Source organism: Poecilia mexicana, unplaced genomic scaffold (genome assembly GCF_051168715.1).
Source record: "Poecilia mexicana isolate PSO_F unplaced genomic scaffold, ASM5116871v1 scaffold_2, whole genome shotgun sequence".
NCBI lineage: Eukaryota > Metazoa > Chordata > Actinopteri > Cyprinodontiformes > Poeciliidae > Poecilia > Poecilia mexicana.
In genome coordinates, this window is record NW_028263371.1 from 89,042 (window position 1) to 100,645 (window position 11,604).

The 11,604-nt window shown below is 38.7% G+C and overlaps 1 protein-coding gene across 1 annotated transcript; it reads right to left on the reverse strand.

Annotated features, from left to right (window-relative positions):
• LOC106905503 (monocyte to macrophage differentiation factor 2-like) lies at positions 1 to 2,090 on the reverse strand. Its single transcript, XM_014970388.2, has 6 exons — positions 2,013 to 2,090; positions 1,632 to 1,792; positions 1,157 to 1,231; positions 961 to 1,062; positions 287 to 356; positions 1 to 204 (listed from the first exon to the last, which is right to left on the reverse strand). The coding sequence occupies exons 1-6, from the start codon at positions 2,088 to 2,090 to the stop codon at positions 1 to 3; spliced, it is 690 nt and encodes a 229-aa protein (XP_014825874.2).
• Between the last annotated feature and the right edge of the window lie 9,514 nt (positions 2,091 to 11,604).

Below are 11,604 nucleotides of genomic sequence, written 5' to 3' on the forward strand. Positions count from 1 at the left end.
TCATCTGGAGGTCTGGACCTGCCTGGGAGTCTGGGCGTAGAGGTACTTCCAGATGGCGTAGTAATGTATGGCTGCTCCCACAGCTACAAAAAGATGCCAGATGGCATGAGCGAATGGGACGATGCCATCACTTTTGAAGAAGACTATACCAAGACAATAGCAGGCTCCACCGACCAGCAGCTCACACAACCCGGACTGCTCCGGCTAGCGGGAAGCATGAGGGATTAAGGTGTTGATATCGGAAATACAGCACAGTGCAATGCATGCATTACATGAGTGACCTCACCATTGAGAAAATGACCAAAGCAGGAAAAACTCCCATCACTGTATAGCAGATCAACTCCATGAGTTTATACCTCAAAGAGAAAACAAATATAAACAGATTTTTATTCTTAGATGTCTGGCAGACAAAACAACTGCCAGAAGTTGATGCAAACTTACTGAACGATTATGTCAAGTTTGAAATAAAAGAGCAGTAGTTTTGTAATAGCTTAAGCAATTGGTTATCAAAACTTGTGTCAGGACTCCCTGTGGGTTAGGGTTAATGAATCAATTATTCAATACACTGGTATAGATTATAAGTCATCCAGAACATGGTAATCTAAAGTGTGCACATAGAAGGCAACTGGTTTTCTTCTTAAAGATGTTCAACTAGATTTAATATTTCTAACATCTACTCTTCAGCACTGACTTGCTTGTCATCTTAAGTGTTTTTTTTTATTCACACCTGCCTGTTTTGGATATGTGACCAAAACAGGCAAACAGGCAGGTCCAGTAGCTCACGTCTTCCAACTGTCCCATAAGTGACTTAAATTTGAAATGTCTGCGTTTATATAACGAAAGAACTGATGCAGCATTAATTATTATTACTAGCTGTGGTAATATTTACCACATTTAAAGTCAGTTGTATGGACAGAAAGCCAGTCTGAATTAAGTAAAGGTGTCAGTGTGAGAACAGACCTCTCATGATAGAAGAAGACATAGGTGGTTCCAAAAGACGCCATGACCCAAACCAACCAGCGCATGTGACATGCCCACGGACCCAGCTCCCGAAGGTTTAGCCTATAGGAAGAGAAGCAGCAACAGCTGCAAACTGAGTTCCTATGTAATCACATTTACATTCTCTCACACACAGACAGCAAGCCAGTATGCTTACCATGGAGCATAAGAGGCTGCAATGAAGAAGTAGATCACCATCCTGTCACACATGTGGAAACACTGCTCCACAGAACTGAAAAACAAAATATTTTTTGCATTTATATTTTTACGTAATCTCAGGCATAATATCACTTTAATATGGCCTTGTAAAAGTATTCAACATTGTCTTACAGACAGACAGACAGACACATAGATAGATAGATAGATAGATAGATAGATAGATAGATAGAAATTTTGTTAAAAAAAAACATTGACACCTCAGTCTTATGGTCCTTCTGTTATTACCACATCCTCATAAGGATTTGTAGTGACAGACCAACACAAAGTAATGCATATATAATTGTGAAGTCCAAAGAAAATCATGCACAGTTTTTAAATTTTTAAAGAAAAAGCTTCTTTTTTTTAAAACGAAAAGCTGCTGTATAAAAGTTGGCGTGATATTTCTCCAATGCTATGTAAATGTGTCTTGGTACCGAAGGTGGCTTTTCTTCCAGGCCACAGTGTGGAACAGAGTGGAGATGATGAAGAGCGAACTGAGCCCCGCCCCATATACCCAGGCTGACAACCGCTCCCATTGGTCCTCTGACTCGTAGTGCAACAGTGAGCTGCCCAGCAGGCTGGGGATTATCCACATCTAAACCAATTTAGAACATAAATAACACATTAGATTACAGAGGATAATACACAAACTAGCAGGATGAAAGCACAATTGTGCATGCAATAATGGCACAACTTTAAAACTAATTACAGTATGAGTGTCCTGCTTTATTTTTAATATCTTACAGATCAGTTTATATGTGGTGTGTGTGTATGCATGCGTGTGGGTGCGTGTGTGTGTGCGTGTGCATACTGACCGCATGTGTGGCACAGTTGGCAGCATGCTCATAGTCTGTGGGTTGATATCGCTTGTTAGGAGGAACACGGTTGTTCATAAACCTGTAAATGTTCACATATCAACAAATTTAAATCAATTTTATTAGATGTTAGCTTAAACAAGAAATACAATATTTTATTCTAAGACATTTGCTTCTATTTAAAAAATAAACAATTAAATAGAAAAGTCTTTTGATTCATGGATATCATGAATCACAAGATTCATGATGTCCAAAAACTAATAGAACACAAAGTAAACAGGTCAAAATAAAAGTAATAATAGAAATTAAATGCAATTAAATAAACATCAAATAAAATTAAAGGCTACCCAAAGACAGCCACAAATAGATGAGACTTACAATCAGATATTAGGATCACCAAAATTATTTCTTTTTGTTAAACACCAAAATGATGAGAGAAGATCTTAAAATCAAGTTTATATTAGTATCTGGAAGAACTGCCTGTATTACTTGGGCTAGATGCTTTGTTGTCCTTCTACAAGTTAATGATTGAGTTAGACCATGAAAATATCTGGCTTCCACTGCAGAAGCTCTGACTTTAAATGAGAAACTGTCATTAAATTATGACCATAATCTAATTCATGTTTAATATGTGTGAGCTGAAGGTTGGCCTGCTTCTCATGAACGCTGAACCTGTAAAATGCTGCATGTATCTCATAGTTGTCCATAAGTCCCCACCTCCACTTTCCTTTTGCTTAGCAACGCTACATCATGCTTCAACTTGTTGTCATGGCTGCAGTTGCATGGCAACAGTGGGTATCCACGGTCCCGTCTAGACCAGACGTTTGACCCTATGATTCCTTTTATAAATAGTTCACACAGAGAAGCTTCCGCATGTCCACACGTCCACTGCAGACAAACACATTAACACTGATCAGAGTCTCTGAGCACGACTGCAAAGAAGAAAAGGAGGTAACCCTCAGTGATGTCACTGTTGTCATGGTAACTGCAGAGCAGGGATTGTCTTTTTTTAACAACAGAGAACTCCTCGTTTATTTCTTCTCCCTCGCCAGTTTCTGTCGTGTCTTGACTTTCTTCCTGTGATTAAATAACATGCAGAACCAAATGCACAGAAATCCAAATCACGCAAACACACATGCACACACACGCCCATGCTCTTATGTTGCATCTTCCAGAAGCAGATTTCATAAGAGACCTAGATTTGTCATTTTCTCACATAAACACCCACCTATAAGAGCGGTGAGATCCAAAACACAAGCTGCTGTCAAAAGAAGAACATCCTCCGCTCTAGATCGTTTGGTTTATATGGGCACTGGAAAAACTTCAGTCAAAGAAAGAGTCTAGAGAGTTAAAGGTCTCACAGGAGTTTTCTTTAAAAAGGACATGAAACATTATCTGTATTTAGTATATTTTGGGGAAGGAGCATGGGCGTAGGTTTGGGTAGGGACGGTAGGGACATGTCCCGACCAATATTCACGGGATATGAAAAAGTCCCGACCAATTTTTGCCATATTGGCTCAAAGAACGTGGATCTACGATCTTTGATTAGCAGCAACAGGCGGTGCGCGGAACGGAAGCTTCTTAGTTTGACATTTATTATGAGCCTCCGAGACCGTGTCGGAACGGTGCTGTCCGGGGGGGTGGGGGGAGGGGGAGTCAGTTGAATCGTCGGACGTTCTTTGATTAGCTGCAAAAGGCGGCGGCTAGCTGGGCACACGCGTCTCCTTCTGAGTCTCCGAGACCATGTCGCCACCAAAAAAGAAAAGGACAGACATTAGAAGTTATTTCGCTACGTCGGCTGTAAGTACAGTGAGTGGACCCATAAGTTAGATATCTATCACGCAACGCATTTGTTGTAAAGTCCGGTGTTTAGTAAGGTCAGCACTGAATGTGAGGTAGAATAGGTCTGTTAATTATGTAATATTTTTTCTTTTTTATTTTATTATTGATTTCTTCTTATCTGCAATTGTGTTTGCTGTATCCAGAGGATATTTCTTTTGATCTTACTTGTAACGTTTGCTGAATTTTGTAAAGGAAAAAGTAAAGTGTTCTTGAACTGATCTGCTGAGTATGACTGTATCTGGTTGTATACACAAGATGTATGATATGGTTATGGTTGGGGGGAGGGGGTTATTAAGCCAATGTGGTTTGCTCCCCCTTCTCAAAAATGTTCGGTGCTCTTGGGCATTTCACTGTGCTGCCTGGGGGGCGGGGGGGTGTCAAGGTCCCCACCAAAACTTAGACCAAACCTACGCCCTTGGGAAGGAGCGTCTCTTCTGAGAATCGCCCAATAAGACATGTTTGAAATCTCTATTTTAAGACACTTTGGACCGCACATAGTTTGGGCTTTCTGTCCTGAGTCTCACATTGCGTTCCTTTAACCGAATTAACATTTTAAATTTTCCTGTGTAATTTGGAGACCCTGAAACAAACAAACAATGTCATGAATACAGGTGAACCTTTGGAGAGGTCCAGGTATCAACAATGTTTATAGAGCCAAAAGGGAAAGTCATTCACGTTCACCCTCTCCCTTTGTAAAGGAAAGTACTTTTTAGCAGCTTGCTCAAAAACAAAAAAACAAAACAAAAAAAAAAAAAAAAAAGAACTCCTAATATCAGCATTTAAAATAGAATCAGAAAGAAAATTTGCATCACCCCTTCATCTGGTAACCATGTAGGTGGGCCCACTTGATAGAATCAGTATCAGCTTACTTGTTCTTCAGCAAGGCCATTTTTAAAGTATTCAAACAATGACTGTACCAATGAAAATCGACTAAAATAAATAGATAAAATGTTTAAGTCGAAATTACAAAATGTTTTTCCAACTCTATACATCCACTCAATAAATTAGATATTAAAACCAATAAAAATGTTTTGTTCATTCAAAAATGTCAGCTAACATAGTCAGAACTCCCTTTTGCATGACTAACTGCATCTATTCAGAGTGGTATGGAGGCCCTGTTGAGGTATCTAGAAATTCTAGGACCTTCTGCTCCAGAATAATGTGGTGTGCCACTACACTTTTTCCTTCTACTCAACTTTCATTTACTATACTTGCACTCTGTGAACAGCCAGCTTCTTTAGCGTTGGTCTTGATAGAGTCAAACCATGGTATTTTTTCTTAGGGTCATGACGTGTCAAAAAGGACATCTTCACAAAATCTCTCCACTTCATAGTGTGCCATATTTCTTCTGAATAATTCATACTTTGCACAACATATTCAATAAATTTGAATATTTGGTCTGGTGAGCCTTGTTTGTCTAAAGATAGCTTTTGAAAAATAACAACCTTTAAGCAGGTATTAAACACACTTTTCATAAAATCTGCATTTCCTTCTTAAACATCCATCCATTTTCTAACACCCTTGTCCTGAGTGGGGTTGGAAGGGGTGCTGGTGCATATCTCCAGCAAACATTTTGTGTGAGAGGCGGGGTACAACCTGGACAGGTCGCCAGTCTGTCGCAGGGCAACACAGAGACAAACAGGACAAACAACCACGCACACACACACACACACATACACACACACACACACACACACACACAAACACGTTTGTTTTGCTATCTTTGTGGGGACTTTCCATTGACTTCCATTCATTTCTACTCATTTCTACAGCCTAAACCTTACCTTTACCCTTTTCCTAACCCTAACCATCACATACCTAACCCTAACCCTAACCAAAACTCAATTCATACCTTAGCCCTAACTCTGACCCCTGACCCAAAAACAGGGTTTCCCCTCGTGGGGACCAGGCTCCGGTCCCCACGAGGAGCGACTGGTCCCCACAACGTAGCATATGTCAGGAAAATCGTCCCCACAAGGTATTACAAACAAACGCACACACACACACACACACACACACACACACACACACACACACACCAAAGGAGAATTTAGAGAAACCAATTAACCTGACAGTCATGTTTTTGGACTGGAGTACCTGGAGAGAACCCAGCATGCACAGGGAGGACATGCAAACTCTATGCAGAAAGACCCTGGCCTGGGAAGAGAACCTAAGACCTTTTTGCTGCAAGGCAACAGTGCTACCAACTGCGCTGTGCAGCCCCACTTCCTTTTTTTAAATTATTTTTAAAATTGGTTTGGTGTAATATTTTAATATTAAATGTAAATGTTTGCATTAGCTATAAGCGGAAAATCATCATTAACAGAAATAAAGTATTGAAAAGATCTGTCTGTGAAATTAATCAATTCAATGTGTTTTACTTAATGAATTGAGTAACTGAAATAAATGAACATTTGAATGATGTTCATTTACTGAATAGGTTTGTATTTACTCCAATTATCACATGGGAAAGTGGAAAAAAATCTGTTAACATACATTTAACCTTTTTATTTTTTAACACTTGGTTTTACTGTTGAACTTTAAAGAATACCAGATGACCATCTTGGTGCTTCTCTCCTAGATGGTAAATCATCTACACTTGTATAGTTCTTTATCAAGTCTGAGGATTCCAAAGCCCTTTAGACTACAATCAGTCATTCACCCATTTACACACTGATGGTTGTAAGTCACACTGTAAGCTACAGCTGCTCTGGAGCAGACCAACAGAGGTGAGGCTGCCATTCAGTTGGTAACAGGTTGTCTTATCACCACCAGCAGGAAGAGAGGGTGAAGTGTCTTGTCCAGGGACACAACTGCAAAGTGACCCAGATAGAGGAAACATGGTTTCAAACCTGGCAACCTACCAGATGAACCCCCCACCGCCCGAGCCACTGCCACCCCAAAATACAACAAATACAAAATTTCATGTCTGCTTTAAATTTACACTATGTACATGTTTGGATTGTTGTACAGTAGTGTGATGCAAAGTGAAAGTGCTTTCCTCCCCCACAGTGGAGGCTTAAACTGCTCGGAGACAGACGACTACAGGATGGAAACGGAAGTGAAAAAATGTACTTATTGTATCACAAATATGTAAAAGAGGTGAATCATCCCATCTTTTCTGTTTCCCCTCTATTGGACTCTCTTTTGTCAAGCTGCTGTTTTTAGAGTGACACTCATTCAGAGATATTAATAATAACTGACCCAGCCCAGAAACTCACAGTCCTGTCCCAAATAAAGAGATTCCTCTATCCAGAGGCCACCTCTCTTTTTACTGTCAGTTTGTATTCTGTGTTCCTATTCTCAGCCCAGTAGGCCTGGGTGGGTTATAGTAACTTTATTACATTTGCTGACAATTAGCAGACTACAGGCTATGGGCCAGGAATAAATACTCAGTGAGTGGCAGAGAGGAACACCAGTTTAAAACTCATCAAAACCATCCAGATTCAAGTGTTTATTAGACTGAGAAATACTCATTAGATGTAAAATGCATAAAAACATTTGACCAAATACATTACTACCTTTGTTGACAGTCTCTTACAAAACAAAATTAGTAAAAAAAAAATTCACAAATATGATTTTTAAGAATCTAAAAATTATCTTTTGCAGTATCTGTTTTAATGTTTAACTTACGTCATTCTGTTTTGTAATGTCTGTTTCTCAGGTTTTGTTCTCAGGCTCCTGCCTGCTGAGGCTGATGGTCAATTAGTCTATCTGGTTCTGGTAGAAATTTCTTTCTCCTAAGGGGGAGTTGTTTCTCTCCACTTTGTATGCTTGCTCAGGATGTAGAAACTCATCAGAGATTATCTTGTTAATTGACTGTATTGTAATTTATTGAGATGTGGCTGTGTCTGAGTTTTTAAAGAGAAAAGAAGAGATTGATCGGTAAAGCTTTGTGAATGGATATTTACAGATTGAAAATAGGAATCAGTTATTAGAAAATGTTACCAGCAGTGCTGACAATAATGAAGATAACTTTTGTCTTAGTTTTGTGTCAAACAATAAATAAAATACAGAACATTGTGGAACAGTGCTGTGTAGTACATCAATTGCCCTCTTACAGATTTCTTCTGTTTTAGCTGCTTTTTTCTGACCTTCATTTTTTAATTAAATACAAACTGCAAATTTGGAATAATTGTGTTTTATAAACGCTATCCCGACCCCATGTGAAAAACTAAATTATCCTTAAAACTAATAAATGGTTAATTCACCCCTAGTGTCAACAGCCTGTTAAAGTCATGCCAGTCAGAGGTGGACTTTCTGGTGTGTTTTGGATTGCTGTCCTGCAGCATCATCCTATTGAGTTTAAAGGGTTACATTTCAGGTCTCTGTTGTTTGAAAATTAACCCAACAGACTCACGTTCAGCTGATTAGTAAAATCAGCCAATGACCCAGCACAAGTTAGACAACATCGTTAACTTCCACCATCTTTGAGGATGTACTTAATTTTCATACGAGTTGAAATAACATCTTTCTATGGGATTAAAGGAAATATTACAAATTGATTACATTCCTTTTCAGGATTTTCAGGGCAAAGCAGCCCCAGACCAAAACTCTTCTACCACTATACTTGATGTTCTTTTCCTGAAATGTTTTATTACTTCACACCAGAGGTATACGCACACATTCCAAAGCATTATACATTTGTCTCCTTAGTCCACACTATATTTTGCCAGTCAAGATTTTATTGGACAATGTGGGTTTTTTTTTCTTTTACTTAGGGGTGAGGGCAGCCTCTCCCATGGATGCTAGTTTTACTAAGTCTCCTTATTGTTGAATTATAAACAGCCATGACAGAAGCATACGAGGCCTGCAGAGCTTTAGATGTTGTTCCGGATTCTTTCATAATTTCTGGTGGTTGGTGCAGTTTTGGAGTAGTTTTAGTGGGCTAGCAACTCCTAAGAAAGTTCACCTCTTTTTCATGTTTTCTCCAAGTCTAAAAACCTTAGAAATGGCTTTATAATTAATTCCAATCAGACACATTGTTTCTTATCTGTTCTTTGATTTCTTTAGATCGGGGCATGATGTATTGCATTTTGTGATGTTTTAGCCTACTTCTGATTTAAGTTTTTAATGCCTGTCCTTTTACCTGGCTGGTTTGGATAGCTTTTATCCCATTTATCAAACCATTTTCAAACACGTTTATCCCTAGTGGGGTTGTGAGGGGTGCTGGGGCCTATCTCCAGCGGCCAATGAGCGAGAGGCGAGTTACACCTTGGAGAGGTCATCAGTCCATCGCAGGGCAGCTTTTATCCCTTCATATATTAACAAATAACTTCAAAACTCTGGCTTTTTAAAAAAAAAATTAAATTAGTCTTATTTTCTGAAACATGCAGGTCTGACAACAAACCAAAACCTTAATTAATCTAAGAAGAAAATACTTTCTCACAGAACTACATTGTGAGTGAAGTGCGTAAATTCATCTGGTTTCAGAGAGAATGGTTCTGAGATGAAATATTGAGTTGTTCTTTCATCCCAGCATCCTCCTCCTCATCATCACCAACAGGACACAATTAGCTGCATACATGCAATACTCAAGCATTTGTTTAAAAAAAATTGAATTCATTTTGCCAGTAGGTTATAATGATACGCAAAGCTTCCTACCTACCTTACAAGATTCATTTACAGTGAAAATAAGCAACAGTTGACGGCAGACAGTAGGATTAAAAGCCTGTATCCCCGCTGAGTGTCGGTCGATAGAAAAACTGCTGCTGATGTGATGCAGTCTCTTCAGCTGAGATTGCAAAAGCGAGATTTAACACAACGCAACCAGCCGCTGCGTTTTACTGGCACCGTCCTCCCGTCATCTCAGACGGACGCATCCCGACCCACAGCTGCCTGTAACAGGGTCTGCTTCGGAAGTGTGGGCGACTGGAAGCGGCTGGACGAGACCCGCTCTGTCCCTGCTATTTCTGCTGCTGCTGAGCCTCTAATGTGTCTGCAAACCACCGCTTCACATCGTCATCACGACTCGATGAGGAAGGCTGTTTGATTTATCTCAAGGCTGCCACATAATTTTCAGAGGCTCTGATTCATAGCTGAGGAAATTCTGAATGCAGTTCCTGGTCGCGCCACTAGATGGATGTGCAGGCACATAGAGCGGGATTAGATTTTTGTCAAATTCAAAGTCATGTTGATATGATTTTCATGAGTTTGTATAATGTATAATTAATGTAAAACTTACGTGTTTGTCAAATGAACAGTTTTTCAGTTAATTGATAGCTCTACACACAGTAATGCATAATTGTGAAGAGAAAGAGTTTCCAAAATGTAAGTGTGGCATTTACTTTTATGGTAATACCCCTAAATAAAATCCAGTGCAACAAGCTGCCTTCTGATTCAGACGTCATTGAATCAGTAAATATAGAGTTTTGTGTAATTTAAGTTTAATATAAAATATAACTGCTTTATGCATGGAGTCTGCAAATTCTTCTCATCAAATCCTCAGTTGTAAACAGGTTCTCCAACTTCCTTCAACTTAGATGTAACTTGCCCAACATGGAACTCACCTCTTACCCAATGACTGCTAGAGATGGACATGTCATTAAACACTTTGACTAGGACCATCTCAGTCATTGAAATTTAGTTTTTTTTCTGTAGTTATGTCTGGGTTAGGGTTAGTATGGATATTGGATTTAGTATGGATGTGAAGATTAACTGTAAAAAAAAATTTTTTAATTTTCTCTGCAAAAAAAGTTGGCACATTCATTGCAGTCTGTGTTTAATTGGAGTTCAGGTGGTACAATCAGAGGAGGGTTTGTGAGCCTGTCAGCTGTGGCAAATAAAGCCTGAGCATTGTTATTTTTTTTATTTTTATTTTATTTATTTTTTTATGGTTTCCGCAAAGAACGTTTTCCTTTCCCTTTAGTGTAGAGTGGTAGCTTTCTTTGTAGATTTTTTAATAAATGTTAAATTGAGTTTTAGGTAATTTATGTTTCACCCTATGAGAAAGGTTTCTTGCAGATCCAACTATTTGCGCATATCTTCACGAAGACTTTTTCCTACCGGACACAACCTTTACTTTGGTGGGAGCACTGGCATCAATGATACCTGAAAGTTCAGAATGAAAATGATTTTCCAACACATCTACTGGGTCACAACATGGAGGCGAAGTGGAAGAATAGACTTGATTAAAAGTTTCAGCTGTGTTGTGTGTGAAAGAATGCTTTCTAATAGTAGCTGTTTTGCCAAGTGAGTCAAAAGAGATTGTACTTTCAAAGATAACAAGGAAATGATCAGACAGGGCAACATCAGACCTTGGAAGTATTAACACCCTTACTGATAATTGAATCCAGAATGTGTCCTCAATTGTAGGTTGGCTGTGTAACATCTTGAGAGAAACTACCTCAGGCAGTCGGTCATGATTATCAATGAAAAGCTAGCTGGCTATGCAAAGTCAAAAGACATTCAAGAATTTTAAATAACTTATGAATTTTTTTTTTAGGTTAATTTACGTATGTTTTTGACCTGTCATATAAAATAAAAAAAAAGAGTGAATAAGGAAAAAGTTATCAAAAAGTCAAATTTGAGCATCAAATAATTGTAGCACAATAGAACAATTCACAATGTTCTATTTTGTCATGCAATCTTTCAAAATATGAAAATTAGACCAAGATACTTATTGCATTTAATCTCTGATACCTAAAATACTGAACACAACTGAAACCATAACCTCAAACTTATATGGTGGAACAGAATGAACTATAAATGAAAAGTTGTAAAAGTGTTCATAGACAGAGATACCCACTAG